General features: G+C 38.8%; 3 protein-coding genes across 3 annotated transcripts; 2 read left to right on the forward strand and 1 right to left on the reverse strand.

The window, feature by feature from the left end:
- Positions 1-560: 560 nt before the first annotated feature.
- cmc2 (C-x(9)-C motif containing 2) lies at positions 561-2,672 on the reverse strand. Its single transcript, XM_062416652.1, has 4 exons — positions 2,406-2,672; positions 1,622-1,738; positions 1,457-1,528; positions 561-1,337 (listed from the first exon to the last, which is right to left on the reverse strand). Exons 2-4 carry the CDS (start codon positions 1,700-1,702, stop codon positions 1,254-1,256), a joined length of 237 nt encoding a protein of 78 aa, XP_062272636.1. The 5' UTR covers positions 1,703-1,738; positions 2,406-2,672; the 3' UTR covers positions 561-1,253.
- Positions 2,673-6,675: 4,003 nt separating this feature from the next.
- Positions 6,676-10,497, forward strand: cenpn (centromere protein N). The gene is made up of 10 exons (XM_062418594.1): positions 6,676-6,916; positions 7,246-7,291; positions 7,394-7,453; positions 7,930-8,003; positions 8,127-8,300; positions 8,408-8,509; positions 9,143-9,197; positions 9,335-9,444; positions 9,620-9,743; positions 10,356-10,497. The coding sequence occupies exons 1-10, from the start codon at positions 6,746-6,748 to the stop codon at positions 10,475-10,477; spliced, it is 1,038 nt and encodes a 345-aa protein (XP_062274578.1). The 5' UTR covers positions 6,676-6,745; the 3' UTR covers positions 10,478-10,497.
- Positions 10,498-12,355: 1,858 nt separating this feature from the next.
- On the forward strand, positions 12,356-20,481 carry atmin (ATM interactor). Its single transcript, XM_062415564.1, has 4 exons — positions 12,356-12,589; positions 15,082-15,207; positions 16,481-16,680; positions 16,784-20,481. The coding sequence occupies exons 1-4, from the start codon at positions 12,359-12,361 to the stop codon at positions 18,567-18,569; spliced, it is 2,343 nt and encodes a 780-aa protein (XP_062271548.1). The 5' UTR covers positions 12,356-12,358; the 3' UTR covers positions 18,570-20,481.
- Positions 20,482-21,635: the final 1,154 nt, after the last annotated feature.

A 21,635-nucleotide genomic window follows, 5' to 3' on the forward strand; every position in this document is an offset into this window, starting at 1 on the left:
TTACTTAAACTTAACTAAAAGTGGGATTGTTTCGACAGTGGACTGTGCATGCAGGGGGCTGTTTAATCCTTTTTTGTGGAGTTTTAGATGTAGAACAATAGAGAAAAAAACATTTTAAACGTTACTAACTACAGCAGGCTCAAAAATGATTTGTAAGTCTTTAAGCCTCCCTCCCACCGACCCACTACTTGCTAACATGTTAACATGTACTACAGTTCACTCTAATGTCCAGCAATGACACCTGAGCCAGCTCATTTGATAAATGTGTTGCACTTGAAATCTTTGCATGTGGGCATTTGAGCTTAGATTCCCTTAATATCTTTACACTTTATGTACTATACATATATATATGCCCATAGAGGATGCAGTATGTGTTCATCCATCCAGTGTGGGAATGTCACCACCGCCACCCAATTTAAAAACTCTGAATAAAGTGAAATACAGAGATTTACCTGGCAGTGGTAGGTTTAATCAGCATCATGTGAACTTGTATGGAAAGGGCTTAAATGTAACACATCCATTTATATGCAAGTCGCAATGATGAGACACCGTAACAAAGCATGAACAGACTGTTAAAATTATTAATTTGTAATCACACTTTATTTGAAAGAAATTAAACTTGTCACGAATCAATATGATTCCTGATTCAAATAAACTTTCAAACAACAATGGGTGAATGTCACACTGAGAGTAATCCAGCCTCTGGTCATCCTGTTTTAGGTCTTTTTCACACACATCTCTGAAATGGACTCATTGTTTTAATGAATAAACCAGGTACCAGCATATTCCTGAGGTGTCCTGCCAACTAACAACGGTCAGATGAAAGGGTTCTGTTACCAGCTTATCTCTTTGATGGAGCAGCAGCGTACTGCGAATTGAGGGGAAATAAATGATGATCCCTGACAGCAATTTTTAAGCCAAAGTACTAGATGCTGCAATTTTTCTGTTAAAGTTCTGCTGACAGAAAGTCAAGTGTATGTCAATATTTCATATTGACAGACACTGTTAATATACTACTGACAGTAGTATATTAACAGTGTCTTACACTAGTTAATTTACATTATAACATACTATGAAGATCTGTCAGTGCTAATATAAGCCACACAAAATGACAGCTGTTACAACCCTTCCAGTTTTTTGACCCAAAAACAGCAAGAGAGGCATGTTACACAGCACTGTGCTTGTTTCAGTGTCCCAAAACCAGAATACTTTAAACTTGCACTGCCACTGGCAAGGTTACAGTGAAACGTCTTTCAGATCTGCTCCTTGGGGCCTTCTTTCAGCCTCTTTTTCATCTCAAGCGCATGTTGCTTGCTCCGCTCCCGTTTTTCCAGTCTCTGTTGGATTGTGAGGAAACAAAGACAACATTGATTTTAAAGAAATACCAAAGGCCAGTGGTAGGAACACTTGTTGTGCCTTCTTCACAAAGTGCCAAAATGAACTGTCAAGTTCTCACCTCTTTTTTCAGGCATTGGCGCATTGCACGGTCCATATCATTACATGTGCCAAAGAACCTCATGACATTATGCTGAGTGTGAGAAGAATAAACAAGATTTATACTGTATTGTCTGTCTGTGCACATGAAGCACACAGCAATATGACATTTTAGAGAGCGACGTACCTCTGTGTGGCACTGCCTCAAATGAGTTATTAGCTCATTACACTCATCCGTGTGCAGGTGAGGCGACAGGTCAGGGTGCATGCTGAGTTAAGGGCTTACTGTAACACTGCAACAATACTGAAAAACCACAAACAAGAGGAGCACTGACTGAGCTGGGTGAACTTTAAGATATGCAACTTGGTAGCAACATAATTGCCTGACTAACAATGTAAAAGCCAAAGATTGTACATTGAAAGTGATATAAAAGCAGAGAAAAACAGAATATCCTCATATCTGAAAATTCGGGACTGGTGGTCGTTTAGCCTTTTTGCTTGAACAATTTTGACTTCAACAATCAATCAAACCACTCATTACTCTGTTAACTGCCTCAGCACTACTTTGCATACACTTTGTTCAACTAATGCAAAAGGACGTGTCTTCTAAAGGATACTACTGCCTCCCCATCCCTCTCCTTCCTGAGCTGTCATTGTGATGATGAGGTGTGTTTTTTCAATGGAAACTTACCTGCAGACAGGGAGAGGGAGAGTATACAACGCCGTGACATATTAAGTCATCAATATAGCTTTGTAAAACCACCCTGAATCCTCTCAAACTATGATAACAATACAGCCTTGACTGGAAGAGTCTGGATCAGGGTGCATGAATAGACTGGGTGAGTTGTGGTATTTGGCACTGCGTTGAGTTTGAACATAGGATTGAAATGTAACACTACATGCTACAGATACTCAAAATAGCCGAGCTACGTTTATCTATTAGCACTGTGGTTAATTGTGAGGACCCTTACCAATGGAGAGTCTGTGTCATCTGAGGATTTTCCAGCACACTTTGGTGAAATGTCACATTAGCTAACTGCTAGGTCTCAGCTAACCCTTTACAACCCTGTATAAATCAATACAGAAGAACTCGAGAGGGTTTCGTCTTGTAGAATAACGATGCAGGTTGCTATAATGCCTATATAATTTCTACTAAAGCTGTCTTATAAAGACATACGTAACGTAACCTACGACATTAACAGCAAGGACAACTTGTGATGCATGCTGCCAGCTATAACACCTGAAGCTTTCGTAATTGTGTGGGGACGGCGAGTGAGTGACAAATGTCAACAGCGAATTGGCGTCTTCTCTTTTCGTAAATCCACCAATGACATGCGTCCTTTTCACAAAAGGCGGGACTTTTGATGACGGAAGTTTACAAAAGAAACAAGAGGCTTCGTGGTAAAGTACGTCCGGTTTGGTTTTGCTTGTGGACGTATTTACTATTTGGCCAGATGTGATTTTTAGGAGGTGATTATATGTTAGCACGAAAGCATGCCTAAACGGCAGCCATTGTATCTCTTTGACAATTGTGATGTTAACATAATAACTTATATCATTATATTTTTAAATGAGAGAGATTATAGTGTGTAGTGTTTCCTTATGTCCTCTCCTGACATAGCAGATAAGGCTTATACAATACAGTCATTGGCCACTTCATTAGGTACACCTGTAAAATGTAATTCAATCCAACACAACAGCTATGCTATAAATTCTACATTTATGAAGCGTATACATTTTCAGTTTTTATTAACATTGTTAAGAAGGTGATCATTCTACTTTATGTTTATTATTGAGATTGTATGGGTGGTGGTAGTGTACTATGGTGCATTATATTGAATGGTGTTCCTAATATTTTGTCCACTCATTAACATACATGAGTGGGGCAAAATATAGGGTTAGGGTAGCACCATTCAATATAATCCACCCTATAAGTACGCCACAACCACTTAGTACGACCTCAGTAATAAACATAAAGCAGAATTATCATTTTATCATTTTATTAGTTTTTGACAAGTTAAACAAAAACTGAAAGTGTATAAACTTGAAAAAAGTCGAATTTAAAGCAGAGCTGTTGTATTGGGTTGAATTAAATTGCACAGGTGTACCTAATGAAGTGGCCAGAGAGTTTATATATGCGTGTGTGTGTATAAAAAAGGGAATAAGAGATAATATCTTCCGAAGAACTGAAGCAATGGCTGTTAATCACCCCGAATTCAGATGTGTATATTTATCATTTGAGGGGATGAGAGAATTTATAGTGCATGGAATTTCCTTTTCTCTTATCTCCTGTCATCTCATCTCCTTTGTCTTGAAGTGGTATATAGACAAACTGTATATAAGGGAGAATAACAGTTAATACTTTCAAGCACTTTAAAAGCTCCACAAAGATAGGATTAACTCTAATGGTAACTCAGTGTATGTAGAGGTTATAGGCTACAGTACAGTATAAAAAAATGTCTCTTTGTTAATCCATCAGGTTTCTTCATTACAGCTACTCCCACGTTTTCACTTGGTGGTGACATTAACTACTACACCATAAGCAAAATATTTTTAATTAGTAGATTTTTTTGTGAAGGCCTATCTTCCTTCAAAAGTTGATACATCTTGGCATTCCAGGTTTCTCTCTTTCATGAACAGCCAAGTGTGTTTTCATTCTTTCCATGGCTGGTTGGTCCAGTAAACTGAGATTTTAAGCTTGATCTGAATTGGTGATCAGCTCTGTTAAATAAAGTTGCTTGTATTCCTGGTCCAAGATCTAATGTGCTTTTGCTGTTCAAGGCTATGGGTGGACTGATGCCTATAACTATACAATGGTCAGACAAATACATTCACACTTAGGCTATAGGCAATTCAGAGTCTCCAAATAATTTTGCATGGAAAAACTATCAGTTAAAAATTCATAAACATACATTGGCTATGATGCCCGACATTATCATAGGCATTTCAAGTCCTGCCAGATGCACAGATCCACCCTCAGGGGTAAAAATGATCATTTTTGTACCCTGTCAGACACAAATGTGGTGATTCATATGCAGGATAACTTGTAAGGCCGTCCCTTCAGGCCGTGCTGATCCAAAATTGACCTTTTGACCATATGCAAATGATAAAAGGGGCAGACCAAAAGCTGCAGCTGTGCAAATGTCATCAAAGCACCAAAGAGCCTGGAGCTCACAAATCATTAAATCACATTCTCAAGCGCTTCTTCCTCTGTGTCCTTCCTCTTCCTCTGTGCTGGAGTTTTTGCGCACTGTGTTGACTTTTGACTGACTGATTGAATTGACAAAGGAATGACATCAGAATGTGGTCATCTGCACTGTAGTCGGTCACTCTCCAGCACTATTTTCTGACATTTAATTGGCTTAACCAATTGATCCAAAAAAAAAAATATGATGGCAGAATAATCAGCAATAAAAACAATCCTTGGTTGTATAGTTGTAGCCTTATATTTTGATCATCACCTTTCCTTCTATAAGAAGCAGGTTAACGTATAGATTATACTATTATTAAGTTATTAATGTTGTTATTAAAGGCTATCTTAATATGATAATTCAAAGTTCAAGTTCAAATAAACGGCAAACTGCAAAAGTGAAGGCAACCCAAACAGGCAAACAAATCCAGAGGGGCAAGGACAGGAACAGATGGCGGCAATGCAGAGGCCAGGATTAATAATCTTGACAGATATATATTACATCAGAGGCAGGTGAGAAGGTGGAGATGATTAGGGAATGAGGAACAGGTGAGCAAGTGGGTGTAGGAATCAGGGGAGAATGTGCAGGGTGTCTGGTGAACAGATGGAAAATGGCAAGGAATGGAAAGGTAATAGCAGTACTGGGGGAAGTGAGACGTGGTTGGAGACAGGGACAGGACGAATAAATGAGATGGAGACAGTAGTTGTAAAAGCCTACTGTAGTCCTGAGTGAGGTTTTGGGGAGATGGGTCAGTTAAGAAGCTGCAAGATATTTATCCTCTGAATGGTTTGATCAATGTGCTTATACAATAAGGTTACAACCACCTACATTATTAACATATCATACACACATACAGATAATACAGAAATAAATAAATGAAGAAATGTAAAAATACATAAATACAAAAATTAATTAAAATGTAGTAATAAATGAAAGGTATTTATTTTGCAAACAATGAACATTTAGACTTATCTATTAATGTGATTATGCATTTATTTTTTATTTATATATTCATGCAGGCTTTAATATAGACTATGTAGACTATTTTCCCTTATTTTGTTATTGATTAAAATATCTATGTATTTATTTTATTTCATTCAAGTATATATTAATTAATTAATTAATTAATTGATATATACTTGAATGAATGTCACATTCAAATAGATATCTGATAAAACATAATTAAGTTTAAATGAGAAATGATCCAAATTTTAAAACATTTAAACAGACATTTTACAGTAGAAACAGAGTTGGTACATATTGTAAAAAAGAAATGTTTGAATATGGCTGTTTTATTACAAATGATGTAACTTGAATAAATATGGAATCTGTGCATAACATTGTAACTAGTTACATGTAACAACATTATGTAATTTAATTACAAAATAAATGTAACTGTAATCTGTTACAGTTACTGAGAAAAAAATGTGTAATTAAATAATAGTTACTTATGAAAATGTTGATTATTACGAAGGGGGTTACATCTGAAGTCCGACCTTTATGATTTTGCTCAGGGGGAGGGTTTTTTCCTCATTTAAAAAAAATATTTAACACAGTACTGAATGCATATATTGCTGTTTCTAATTCATTGAAAACACATTTTTTTATATTTTGTAAATAAATAATGATGTTGGGTTATTTGGAACACATATGGGCTTAAATGGTATCACAGTATCAATTAAGGCCAAGCCAGATTTTTGACTTTTGATTAAGTTGAAATACTAACATTACTTATTGCATTTTAAATAGGGTAAATAATAATCTGTAACTTATCACATTTCCAAAGTCCCAACCCTACATATTACAGTGTGGCTATATGCTACTCCTTCCACCACTGTGCAGTAGTTACTAGTGGTGGTCATAGCCAGTAAACAGTCTATCCTGGTAGTATCATTTCACTATCGTCAGCAGCAGTAGTAGATTGAATGACACTCCACCACAGCAGAGGGCGCTAAAGGGAGCGCGTAAGATTGTAACAACTTCTGATTGGTTGATTCAGTTGAGGCGGTTTGTTTCAATTTTCCAGCTAGTACACTCCCAGCGGAGCTAACACAATAATCACCGTTAACTTAAACATACTTTCAGTACAAAAAATAGATATCGTTACTGTCGAAGGAACAATGGGTGACTCCTTGAAACGTTTACTGCAGCGACTCATAAGACGGATACCGACTCAAATGCTAAAACTAACGCTGGAGAAGTGGGGCCGTTTGACGAAGGCACAGCAGCAGTCCATGGATTTTACCCAACCAAAGTGGGTGTTAACGGAAAGGCTACTGGGCATTTGTGAGGTACGCGGCGCTGCGTCAGAAATTTAAGTTGTTGTATTAAATACACGGGATGAAAACAGCTGGCAACCTGGTAGTTATATTGAGTGTTCTTTGTGAATGCGGGTAAACGTTGGCGGCCCTCTTATATGATGAAATATTGTCATATTCCTCATAAGACGGCTAGCTGCTCTGCTAATACTACTACTTACCTTCACTAAGAGCAACCACTACACATACGGCTGGAAGTCACCTTTAACCGTAACACCGTGAAATCACACAACCGTTTAGTTTACGCTAATTGTTACTTTTCATTTGAAATCAACGTAATTTGGATTTATTTTTCTTTACAGGAAAACGAGTGGACAGTTAAGCACATCACAGAACTTGAGATGATATGTAAGTCAAGTGAAACTGTGAGTGCAACCTTATTATGATTATTTTATCATGCCATCAATAAAGTAATGCCTCCTGTGTCGCTTTGGTTTAATTGTCTCTCAGACGTCATGGACAATCCAAACCAGGGGATGTGGAATGCCTTCCAGCTCATAGACCCAGAAGGTATGTTAAACTAATGATTTGTATCTGCTTTCATGAGTCTGCAGTATTTATTTCTAATCAAACTACAGTTGTGGTGGGATCACTGCTGAAAGTTTACTTATAAGTCAAATAACCTGGTGGAGTCTGGATCATCATGTCAAATTATTACAGTATAAAAGTGGCACAACTATTCAGACATGTTCCACCAGAACAAGAGTGGTATACCATGAGTCACATCTTAATGACATCTTGACATTTTTTACATATTGTATGGCTGTGTCACATATACTTCATCTGTTTGTTCCAGGGAATTTAAAATAATATTATTCTTAAATTGAGTTGAATATTCAAACCCATGTTGTCATTTTATGGCTGCACCATATCATTGAATTCTGTGTATCTTGTTCATATTTTAAACATTTCCTCTGCAGTGTGGATGAAACAGATTTAATCTCTGTCACTTTTGATTCATTCTTATTAATTTCTCTGTATTCCAGATGATTTTCAATCTGTGGAGTTGATGAAGTTCAAGGAACAATTTAAATATCACCTTGGGGAACTCGTAAAACACGTAAGCCAGATATTCCTCCTCACATAAAATATGAAATCCTAGTGTTTATATTTAAATACATCTTATGGGCTTCACTGTGTTTACAATTGAAGGTTAAAAGTCTGCTTTGACATTGCATTCAAGGTGTCTGTCAAAATGAAGAAGCACACAGATGAAGCTGTATGGATTCGGATTGCGTGGGGAGACAGCTTCTCTCGGCCCAACCACCTGAAACCTACATATGTTGTTCACCAGCTTCAAGCTCCGTATGTTTATGTGACCAGCCTGACTTTGAAGCAAAAGCCCCTGTTATCCCAGGTGACAAACAAGTTTTCATTTAATCCTTGACATTGCTTGTACTGTTGCCATGTACCTCTTTTTCCCCCTACCTTTCTATCACCTCAACAGTGTGCTGTTCTTTTCAGGCCTTGATTTTGGCCACCAGATATCAAGCTCTTAAGGATGCTAACCTCAGTGGACGGAATCTCACTGCCATTAGGGACCTGCTGATGAGGCAATATCAACAGGTGAGACTGATGTGATTACAAAAGAACAAGACTGTGTTCTTACTTTTTCAAGTTTTCTCTGTCTAACACAAGCCATACAAAGTTTTGTGTGCTTTTTTCCCAATTGCATTAGACATTGCTGCTAAGCATTGGAACAAACGGTATAAAGTTGTCTCCCATTTAACTTGGCAATCATGTACAGTGCTGGAGAGTTTCTTATTCTGGGAAAAAAATCTTGCTTTTCTAGGTTTTCGTATAATAGCATAATGAAAGCTATTGACCTGATTTGATAGAAGTTAGTTTCCTCCCTATTTGGATGTAAGTCATGAAAGGAGAACTCTGTTATAGATATTACATAGATATTGTAGATAGATATTGTAAATGCCAACTACTTCCTGGTTCAAGTTTGACCCTTGCACACAGATTTTTTGTGCATGCTTTTCACAACAAAACGAAAATATTTTTGATCACAAAAAGTCACAGTTCATGTAGAAAAGTGTTAACTAATTACAACCCTTGATAAAGATTTTGCTATGAAATGCCTGTGGAAGATAGTAGTTCATGATTGCAAAAAGACAGACCTGATGTAAATTGTGAATTTTGCTTTGCATGCATTTTGGCTTAAAGTCTCCTGTACACTTTTATTGTGTTTAGGTGTTTCCCACAAGGTATCCCAGCCCTCTTGCAGAAAAAAATGAAACGGTCTCAAGTATGTCTTTCTTTTTTAATAATTTGATGTTAATACATTTACTTCTATATGTTTGTATGATGTCACACTTTAATATTGTTTGATTAGCTTAATTCTTAATTGTGATTTTATTTATTTGATTTTATTTGTGTTTACAGACACACACATAGAAAGAGAACAAGCAATGTTTGCAGCTAACAGGCATCGGATGTCATGTGAGGCTTTTGGTGATGGGACGCTACCTCAACTACAGTCTGTAGTTTACAAGGTACCCTGAGGCATGCTTTAAAAATACTGAGCTTGTTTAGTAGAAGTTGAATATCATAGTCAAATAAACAAAGGGCATACCTTTCTCTCTCATTATATCAGTGCAAAGATACAAAAGTTTAGTATCACTATGTTCTCTGATCATCTGAATTATGTTTTTGTCAATATTTCCTCAGCTGGAGACAAAATTCAGAGACCCCACCAATAAGACCATGTCAGAGCGGGAGGAGCCCTTCAGATGTGTTGTCAAATTTGCGAGCACCAATATCCTGGAGTCACTCAGACACTGTGCATCGTCAGGTACCAAGAAATAATTTGTCTTAGGAAGGAAATTGTATATATATGTACATGTAAAATATTGTTTAATGTAAATCAAAACAATTTTGAATATTTCATACTATTGGCAACTCCATAAATGCCCACAAGAGGGCACACACACACTGTGAAAGAAGAATCCACATTGCAAAGCTCTCACAATATTATTGCATTCTGATTCAACCCTCTGTTCCTGAACCTGCCTTCATACTTTTAAAAAATCCTCAGAAAATGTAGATTTAGTTAGATTCACCAGTGTTGGTTTGAACAATGATGGTAATAGTGAAAGCAACAAGGCATGAATTGGGTTACCAGTTAAGACAAGCGGTACAACTCAGTTCCCATAATTGTCTCTACATTTTCTGGCATCTTTTTCTCCCTCCAACAAACAAATATTAAAAGGGAGCAGAATAGTATCATGGAGAAGGATGCTTTTGATTGAAACTGACATTTTGTTCTGTATGATTTTTGCAAAGCTATATATTGTGTAGAAATTGACACAAATAATTGTCAATTTCATAAATATTTATGTTAACACTTTTTTCTTTATTATAGCATTCAGTTCAACCCATTTAATGCATTTTTATATTTTTGCAGGTATTGTCTCCACCCCTGTTACACCCCTGCTCTCATCTATTCCCCTAAAAGGAAAGAATTATTTTGTCATCACAGACAACGGCCCTGGACCCTCTTCACAAAAGCGCCAACCACAAAGCTAATGTGTGACAGAATATTAATTTAAAAGACAATGTGGCCTGTTTTCACTTCTACCATATCCATTAATGGTTTGCTTTTACCAGTCTGTCACTGATCATCTTGTTAACACAGCTTGTGAAGATTTTGTGGCTCTCTGGACTTGATTATAATATGATGCTCTCTTCTGTCTTTGTGTTTCCGGGTAAAAGCCTAATTGTCATTTTTGTTGGTGGTCAAGTAGTACAATGTTACTTTTCATGAAATGTTATTTATGTCCAAACTGAATATTAAAGAAGGATTTTTAATATTCTTGAAATATTTTTCATTAGGTATCACGTTTCACCGGTGAAAGGTCCTTTACAGTCCTTGTTTTAAAGTTCATTTAAACTCTTCTGTGTGCATGAATCATTAAAAGGATGGGTTCACATTTTTTTCAAATCTCTCTTAAAACAATACTCACATTCCCATATGTAAACTGAAAGTTATTGGTCACTGTTATTGTTCCTCCTGTCCATACTGGCAATGACAAGATCCCTTCCTAACACTAGATGGAGCACAAAATCCTTGTTCTGTGAAAAAAAGAATTTCAAAGTTCAACCAATATTACCATGTGGCTGCTGCAGGCTGAGTCAGCCAAATGAGCAGCTTACAAATGTAGTCTCTTTGGTTCAAAATCCCACATACCCACCCACTATAGCTCATTTTATAGGATATCCCATAGAGCTGTTAGACAAGAGTGAAAACAAAACTATGTATTAAGTGGGACATTTTAAGGTGGACAAACCATTTCTTAATTAGTTGCAGCTTTTCTGTAGTGATGTGTCCTATTACGTAGAGGCAGACATACCATACCTACAGACAGGTGAAAAACGTACATAAAGTGTCTTAGAAAGGTGTTGGTCCACATCATTTCATCGGAGCAGTTTCAATGTACCTTGGCATTGATTCTACAAGTCTCTGGCCTCTACTGGATGGATGAATACCATTCTTCTAAAAGATTTTCCTTCATTTGGTGTTTTGGCAGTGGTGGTGGAGAGCGCTAACATGTCTGTCCAAAATCTCCCATAGGTGTTCATTTGGGTTGAGATCTGGTTACTGCAAAGGCCATAGCATATGATTCACATCATTTTCATATTCATCAAACCATGGATGAAGAGACACTGTCATCCTGGAAGAGACCACTCCCATCAGGACAGACATGTTGTTTCATCATAGGATAAAGGTGATCACTCAGAACAACTTCATATTGATTTGCAATGACCCTTCCCTCTAAGGGGATAAGTGGACCAAAACCATGCCAGCAAATTCCCATCACAGCATAATAGATCCCCTGACTGTAGGGGTCAGGAATTCAGACCTGTACCAGTTTTTCCTTTAATTTGTCACCCATCTGTATAGTTCTGTTATAAGATAATACTGGCACAGCCACTGTTTTGGTCAGGTTATATTAAGATCACCTATGTTCCTCCATAGGTAGCTAGGCTATAGGAATGCTAAATTGGATAGCGTTTCTTTATCTTGGCATTTTCTACCACAACGGTCTGTACAATGAATACCTCAAAGGCTTTTTGTGGGATTTTTGACGTTGGGGAAAATATTCTGTTTATAAGTACTCTCTTCCAGCTTAAAACATGGACTGTGTGTAATGAGTCATTTTAAACCCCATCACCACAGACATCTATGCTTAGATAAAAGAAAAAAGGCTGATAATGAACTTAAATTTGAAAAACGGAAGTCTCTTACACCGGACGTGACGCAATGTCCAGCTTGTTCCAGTCGTCTTCTCAGCGGAGAGAAGCAGCTACGCAGCCTTTCAGGCAAAGCTGAGGGTGTAATGACAGATCTCATTCAATGCTGCTACTGGGTTCTCTGCCAAACATTGAACGGACTGTCAACACAGAAACATGGCTGCCTCTGGGACGGCCAAGGCGAATAACAGAGATAACACCTCGACTGACAGCCTGAAATGTCACGAAGAGCCTCTGTCGCAGAATCGGGAAATAATAAAGCCCACCATAACGGAGCTGACCAAAGAAGTGAGGACGAACATCCTCTGCACCGTGGAGGGATGTGGCAAGATTCTCCCCAACACACCTGCATTGAACATGCATCTTGTCAAGTCGCACAGAGTGAAGGTAAACGCTGAGAAAACCTGACAAAACTCCTGTGGTTCAGAGTTTGCACGTAACTGTGATGCTAACTTAGCTAACTCAGTGAAAACATTGTCATCAAACTGGGCGAAAAAACGCAAGTCATCCACAATAACTTCGCACTGTAGCTAACATGTAGTGATGCTTAGCAAATGACACGACGTCGTAGTTAACGTTAAGTGAAAGTTGACTGTGTGAATGAAGCTTTACCTGTAACATTATCTCAGAGCTTACTCACTAGCAAGCTAGCTACATTGTAACTAGCCACTCATATGATCAATTAATGATTTGGTTCACATGCGGTGATGACTGATGCCTGCTGCGTTGGTCGATACAGTTGCAGCCCCTCTGTTATAGATTTCGATTAGCTGACTGTTAATAGTAAAGGGCAGGAGTTTAGTTTTGCTCTTGAAGTGAGATCTGTGAGAGGAGAAATCTGCTCATCATTGTGTCGTATAAGGTCCTCTGCACTATTGATTTTCTGGCTATACAGCCCAACACCATTACTTAATAGTCAGTAAAGTGGAAGGAGTCAAAGCATTTGGACAAAGGTTTACCTCTGACTGTGGTTTTTATGTCCTCACTGGACTCTGCTTTTTCTGTCGTGGGAGGCAGTAACTCACTGTCTCTCCCCCATGAATGAAATTCTTTGCTTGGCAAGGCTGCCTTTTGTGCTGCAATAGACTAAAGCTCTTTGTTTAAAATAGGTGAATGTGAGAATTTGAATGAGGTCTTAGAAGTAGTCTCTGTGGCTCAGCCAGAGGGTTGCTTAAAGGGCTGATCAGGGGTTCTACCGTCCTACATTTGTGGTTCCCTTAAAGAACAGATTCAAAAATAAACAACAGTCACATGCCCACATGAACACCGAAAGAGGTTTTCCTTGATGTGATCATTATTACTGTTCTTACTGGTTATTTGTGCAAAAATGTCTTCACTAGTCTGAATTAATCAGATCAAGCAGATATCTGCCACATTTGGGGGCTTTTCACACTGCATATTCTGGGATTACTTTTCTCCTTTGTACACACATAGTTAACCCAGGGTTACACAAACTCAGGACCATTGGATTCACACTGCATTTCTGCTAGCCCTTAGCCCTAGGTTAAATGTCTGTTGGAACATGCAACTAATATTTACTTTAGCTCTGTTTCACAGTGGCACCTTTTAGCCCCATGTTTAGTTGATTTTCAGGAGATAACTCTGCAGACTTGAGGATAACCCTGCTCTGCAGCAGAGCCAGCAAGCCCTAGGCTAAAGTTGCCATTAGTCAACTTTGGATTGTGCCAGTGTGAAAGCGTTCTGGGGCTAAGAGCTCCCTTAACCTGGGATTAATCACAGATTGTGCCTGTAAGGAGTGTAAAGAAAGACAAAGAAGCAAGCAGCATGGCATCAGTGACAGCAAAAAAGCTGAGATTGAGCCTTTTATTTTTAGTTCAGTGTTATGTTAAAGTTCTGCCAGCAGCAGTTTGTCATCATGTCTGGTTGACATGATGACAAAGCGCTCTGTATGCCCTCTCTGCATTATTCATGAAGTCCGACTGCAAGAATGAGGCATGATGCATGTTGGACATTATATCTGTTTATGTAACATCCACTTGAATGCTGCCTTGGCTCCACTGCATCATTGCACAACCGTAATGTATTTGCTGATCAGTCACTCTTCATGTCTCTTACTGATGGATTTTGTTTGAAGTGGTACATTCAGCGTAGTTTAGACTACTTTAATAATACTACTGTTATTGTTTTGGCTTGATCACCTCAGTTAGCAGAAAGAAGGGATTAAACTTTTGTTGGCTCATCATTGTATTCTGTAATCTCCAATAAAAGGGAATTTAACCTCTTCTATGGGCACTTGTGGACAGAACAATCCCTGATTATGACAGAAAATCTTGACTATAGCCAGCCAATATCCGATGACAAATACTGTCGATTTGTCATGATGTATGTTATGATGTAGCTGAAGCCGACTGCAAGGTCTTTAATTGTTCGCAAAATATGTTAGTTTATGCTAACTGCGTATGATAAACCAGCCATTCTGCTTCCTGCAGTGCCGTGCAGCAGATGGAGGTGACCTTGACCACTAAAAGGCTGCTGGAGCATGATGGCTTTGTCTGTTTTCACTATGCAACGTACATTCAGTGTAGATGTTGTCTTCTGTTATAGGTATCATGATTCATCATCATTCATAAGAAATTTTTATACTACAATGTGCTGACAGCTGCTTTAACAAGACTACCAAGGGACTGTGATAGGAATTACTGCCAAGCCCACTATTTCCTATATCAACCAGTAAAGCAGAGCCGGCTTTAGTGGTTGATTAACACTGATAACTTGACACTTTGCTCAATCTTAAATCGCTGCAGGGCTTTCTCTAACCCTGCAAGCTACTCTGAATAAGGGGTATGTGTTAAACATCTATAAGGCAAATATATCTCTGCTTTGTCCTCTGTCTGTCTTTCTGTCACTCTCACCCTCAGGATGGTATTGTGAATCCCACAATCAGAAAGGACATGAAGGGCTCCCAGAAGCTTTACTGTTGTCCCATTGAGGGTTGTCCCAGGGGGCCGAACAGACCCTTTTCCCAGTTCTCACTGGTTAAACAAGTAAGTCTTTCCTTCAGTGAACTGTAATTCTATCCATGTGATCAGTAGGGTAAAATTATGAGGTCTCAGTTTTGTGGAAGGGCCCCCAATTTATTACTCAGCACCACATATGTTACAAAATCCATTTTTCAGGAATGGTGTAATACTATATACTATACCAAATAGAATAATACTGCCACATGTTAATACTAACTGTTTGCATGTAGAGATTAGATAGAGATCCGTTACTGACACATATAGCTGGATCAGATATCTGTGACAATGGGTAGATCAGGTATCGGATATCAGTATTTTAATACATAACAATTCAGTAAATATATATCTATGTACTTATTTGTTACATTTTGTTTTGCAAAGTAAGGGAAGCAATGTTTAAATCAAGCCTGATTTTGTCTTATTAACCTACTTGAACTGTAAATTAGATATATAACCCTTCCCTTAGAGCTGAGACCCATTGTTACTAGAAACAATTAAACCAACTTCAGAGACTTTGAATGGAAAGTAATGGTAAACTCTAACACATTGATCAAAAGTGTAATATACTGAATGATGCAGTTGTTTTAAAGGATAAATTCACAATTTTTCAAGTCAGTCTTAAAACAATAGTAAATTGTCCATATGACGATTGAAAAAGGTTTTGCTTGCTGTGACAGTTCCTCCTACTAATACTGGCCATTAAAAGATCTCTTTCAAATGCACTTTTAAATGTAAGTGATGGGTGACAAAATCCACAGTCTTCATTTTATCAAAAAATGTCCTTGTTTTTCTTAAGCTAATAGGTTATTGCAGCGGCCAGACGTAGTTAAATCAAGTGGATATCTTCCAATTTTTTTTTCTTTTTAGTATAAAATTCCTTCTTTTTGTTTCTCCAGACAGTTTCTGTAGTGGAAGGATAGTGTAGGACTACATTTGTTTTTGATTTTTTTTTTTTAAACTAATATTTTTTTCCCTTAGAATAAGACGGATATGCAAATCTATGAACCTATCCTTTTTTTTTAAAAATGTTACTTTTTCCGTATGGGTCAAATCCTTTTCAAATGAAGGCTGAACAAAGGCTGAATGAACATTACTTTACATTTAACATTGGTTTATCGTAATAATACAGTGGAATGTAATTGGTTTTGAATTGCTGACTCGTTTGCTTTTGTGTGTACTCTATGAAGTTATTCTTTTTTATTGGTGTCAGTTAGTTAAGTTGATAATGACCCAATATTAAAAACAAACACATTTAAAGCTGTCATAACTTAAGCAACATTTTCTTTGCTCTTTTTAGCACTTTATGAAGATGCATGCAGAAAAGAAACACAAGTGCTCAAAGTGCAACAACGGCTACAGCACAGAGTGGGACCTAAAGAGGCACATAGAGGACTGTGGGAGGACCTACCAATGTACATGTGGCTGCCCCTATGCCAGCAGGGCTGCACTACTCTCACATATCTACAGGACAGGACATGAGATTCCTACAGAACATAGGCATGTATAAGCATTACCTAAATAGGTCTTTATTAAACTTTGCATTTGGTTGGTGCTTCAGCCTTATTTTGGCTTTTATTCTCTATCCGTTGCTTTATTTCAGAATTCCACCAGTAAAAAAGCGGAAGATGGAGAAACTTTTGAGTGGCTCTGAAAAGGTGAAGACCAGTGAGTCAACCTGCCAGATCATGCCTGCTACTAAAGAGTTGTCAGAGGGTTATCTCTCTTCTGACACTACTGTTCATATCACAGAGTCTGTCAATCAGAACTACAACCCCCGTAAAAGCCTCCAGAAGCTGCTTCTACCCAAACCCAGGATGGCTCTGGTCAGTGTTCCTGTTATGCAGGTGGCCCACCTGCCTGTCCTCCTTCCATCCACAGAAAGTGGGGCTCTGAGGTCTGTAGTGCTGGCAGTAGACAGCCAAGGCTCTGTCAGCACCCTTCATCTCCTGCCACAAACCACGGGAGCTGTGGTTCCCCAACTTGATGCTAAGAGTTTGGGTTTCAAAGACAGCATGCCTACTTCCCGCTCTAGCCTGGGACCCATCAGCACAGGGGTGCAGGTCAGTCTCGATGCTGCAGGCACAGAGGACTCTGCTAGCAGCCTGGGAGCACAGCGAGGAAGGAGCACCTCCACCAACATACAGACAGACAAATCATACTTGTCAAAAATGCCTACAGGGGTGGGGGTCGGGGAGGGGATAGGCTTGTGTTCTGTGGGTGAGTCAGCAGTGTCGTCCTGCTCCCAAACAGACATCAGTGTGAGTGCCCAAGTCCTCCTGCCAGTCAGTGTTGAAACCCAGACGTTCTCATCCCGAGCCAAAGCCACATCCACTATTGGAGCTCAGACAGAAAGCCAGTGCCTGAACCAAATTCTCTGCTCCTCCTCATCTGCGCCCCCATACAGAACCAGGCAGACCCAGACCTGCTTCACCATGCCACAACCAGAGGAGAAGGCTCAGGACCAGGATATCATGTGTTCTGACATATTTGGCAGTGACTCTCTGAGTGTCTCCACCCAAACAGCTGTGGACATAGATGACCCTCTCACTGCTGCAGGAAGCAGTATATACGAAGACTCCAAGTCAGCAGGGGGCATGTGTTTTGGGGTGCAGACAGATGAGCTCAATTCAAACAACATGGCAGACAACCAGACCCAAACCATGTCCTTGCTAAATGACCTAGAAAACATTCTGTCTGACAGCATGTCAGGCCACCAGGTGCTCACAGAGGCGTCTGCAGGATGTGGGTCAGGTCTGGGCTCTGTTCAGGAGCAACACAGTGGAATTGACTTTGACTTTGAAGAATTCCTAAATGCTGTGCACATCCAGACACAGACAGAGGAGAGCGAGCTGGGAGGGCTGGGTGGTGACACCCCACTGGAGTCTCTAGACATCCAGACCCAGACAGATTTCCTCCTGATGGATGAACTGGACCAAAGCGAGGGACCAAGTCGAACCCAAGCCAGTGACTTGGAGCTATTTGATACTCAAACTCAGACTGACCTCAATTTCCTGCTGAACGCTGGCAGCCACATGCCCCTGAGCAGCATCTTGCGTCATTCAAGCTTTTCTATGAGCACTGAGTCCTCAGACACAGAAACACAGACAGATCTTCCTTCATTTGCCCCAAGCCTCTCTGCTCAGACACCTGTCAGTCAGGGTGAACAAGCGAGGCTGTTGAACAGCACAGAGACGCAGACTGTGACCAGCCAGGTGGAAGGCCTTGGACACCTCTTCTTGACGAGCAATGAAACACAAACAGTCATGGATGATTTCTTGTCAGCAGACCTCGCGTGGAACATGGAGTCCCACTTCAGCTCCGTGGAAACTCAGACGTGTGAGGAGCTTTGTGTTCTGTTTCAGCACCCTGAGAAACCCAACAGTTGAAGCACTCTTAATGACGCTGCTCAAGCTCCTGAAGTACAGGTTTCCCACGTCTGCCTCTTCCTCAAAGAGGAAGCAGTCTACGCTGTCTTCCAGCGGCACCACAGTCTTAGAAGTCAGAGGTTTGTCAGAAGAAAAATGTCTTTGAACATTCCACTGGGGGAATCATGTCCAGAGCATTTCCAGGTATATATCCTGATGGCTTTGCGCACTTTATTAGCTCATTGGGCATGATTTATCAGTTCCTTTGACAGTTTACATATTTATTTGCACATAAAGTAACGTATGTGTCTTGTCTGAAATGCCAGTTTAACTTCTCTATATTTCAGTGTAATAACCACTGAGACACACACTTCTACATACTAGCAGGTTAAAAATGATTGAACATTTCATCAATGTTAGCTCTGAAGTTAAAAAGGATGACATCTTTAGCTTTGCGTAGCTGAAAAAGGTTTCAGATATGCGTATACAGCATGAAAACAATACCATCTCAGCTGTGCAGTAAACAATATTGTGCATTGAGTTTACATATGTGTTTGAAATGAGCATGAAAGCCTTTACTAGGTCAGCAGCACAAAAACAAAATATAAATTCTCAGCTTGTGCATCTGACAGCTTCTGCATTGATGTTGCTTTGTCAGTGGCAAAACTATAAACTCTGAGCAACACAGCCTACACAAAACCTGACCAGTGAGAATCTATCAGCTTTATGTTTTCCAGAAGAAACCCCATTTAAGCCTTTAACAGTGAACATGAATTTCTCATAGCAGTTAAAAAGTATCCATGTGGTACAAGTAAAAATTAAATGTCTAAGTCTTGTCTGTCGTTGCACACCTTTATTTGAAATGTGATTGTGAAGTATGATGTTGTGTATTCATTTTCCTGGGCCTGTATGGCAAAGCAGTTAGGTGGAGTCAGTACACAGGCTAGACTGTCATTGTCTGACTTATTCATTAGCTGGGTGTAAGTGTATACAGTAGCAGTACTCTGTGCTGAAGTGATCCAGTAATGTTGCTGTACAGAAACACAGTGGATTAGTGCTAGGATTAGTTACTGTCTTGGCACAGAGTTGTTGTATTTATTTATTACGTGATTTTGACTGAAAGGATTCCTGTTGAATATCTTCTGTCACAATCTTCAAAATTTCCACGCTTAACAATTCAGACACAGTGGTTTTATTTTTTTTTAATTATGTCCTCTACAAGTGACTAAACTTTTTTAATGTTTTGATTGTGGTTTTCTTTTTACTGTTGCACTGAGTTACCTCATTAAGCACAGGTACCCCATGTAGACTGTGTCCTACTAGGGAACATAGAGCTATAAGCCTTGATTATTTGTTGATTTTTGTTACGTTGGTGCCTTAACCCAAGTATTAACTTTATTTCTGTTACAGACAATTTGCTGCTTTAAAATGATTAGAATTATACTAGAATATGTTTTGGAAAATGAACAAACACTAAAAAATTGCCGGAATCCTTTGGTCTTTGCATGATTCTTTATTGGTATTTTCATCATGGTTGCATGAATTATTGGAATGCCCCTATTATGTCCCTTCATAGTGTCAATGAAGAAATGTATGATCTGTCATATGAAAAGAATGCCATGCAGCATTTTATGAAAGATAATTAGTTTGACACTGTGCAAGTATAACATGCTCTATTTTGCACCACATCCAAACATTTCCAGAATCATTTTCCTGTGTTAATATGGTTTGTGACACTCATATTCAATTTCAGCGTTTATTGTATTGAGACTAGAACTTCTAGTTTGTGCTTCTTTAATCCGGATACTGCTCTACGGGTGTAGAAGCCTTCTGTTACAGTGCATGCAAACATTTTCCCAGCACAAAATATTTGTTTTAGTAGAATTTGAGTTTATGTTGCCTATATGCGTAGTCAATGGATGCCTTGATTTAATTGTTGAAGCTACAACAACAGATGTTCTTAATAAACTGTTGGAACAATACATGGTGTTCTTTGTTACTTTGTCACAGAAAAAACTGCAACACAAGAGTTTGCACACCTAATTATATCAGATCGCTTTTAACTCGGGGAATAAAATGCATTGCACACTGATGAATGTATAAGTGACAAATCTGCATTTCATTCGCCTTGTGCTGAATATAGAAACAACTTGTTGGACACTGAATATAGAACAACATACAACTGTATAATATTGTGTCTTTCATCTTTTCACTTCAATGCAGTGACATCTTACTAAGAATTGACATGTTGAATCTTGGCCTGTGCTAAATATAGCAGCTCTTGACAAATCATCAACCAGTTTATTTTACATGCACATTCAGGTAAGACACAACAAAACTGCCACTAAGCAGCTATTTTTTAACTCAACAGCATCTAAACAACTCAGAGAGTTAGGTATAATATAGCAAAGTAACAAGGTCATCCTAGTTTTAAATAATATTCCACTAATTGGCTGACCTTTGGAGACCAACATGATAAACAATAGAGTTTTGAAACATAACCCTTTTGTGCATTGCATAATTCACAGACCCTATCCACAATAGCCAGGAAACACTTACTGATAAACCTGACTTTTTTTTTTATACCCTTAAACTTGACAGCACATACAGTGGTTTGGCAGCGGTCTATATTATCACGTAGTCACAAGCTACAGTTTAATACTGAAGTTCTCTAAGAGCTGTTGCTTGTGGTTGAAGAAGAAAGTACGAGGCAGGCACACCGCCATGCTTCTTATGAGGTAGCTGCACCGTTGCTAAGTAACTAGAACAGCTTAGAAAGCCCTTGTGGGAATCAGTCAGAGCAAAACAGACCCTAATGAAGTGTAGATCTTAACATTTCATTGTTCTCTCCCTTTGACTGTTATGTTTAGTGTGGTGTCATACTTTACATTTATTCTTTCAACTATTATGATGGAAACATTGCATGATGCAGTAGGGCTGAGGCATACATGATACAAATTAGGATAAATTGGTTGTTTTTACCTAGTTAAAACAGAGTTTAAACTAATTGCATTATTGAAAATCATTATCAGTCATTTTAAACATTTATTTCACAGCCCTAACACAGATTAACAGCATGCACAGCAG

The sequence above is a fragment of the Scomber scombrus genome, chromosome 1 (genome assembly GCF_963691925.1).
Source record: "Scomber scombrus chromosome 1, fScoSco1.1, whole genome shotgun sequence".
Classification (NCBI taxonomy): domain Eukaryota; kingdom Metazoa; phylum Chordata; class Actinopteri; order Scombriformes; family Scombridae; genus Scomber; species Scomber scombrus.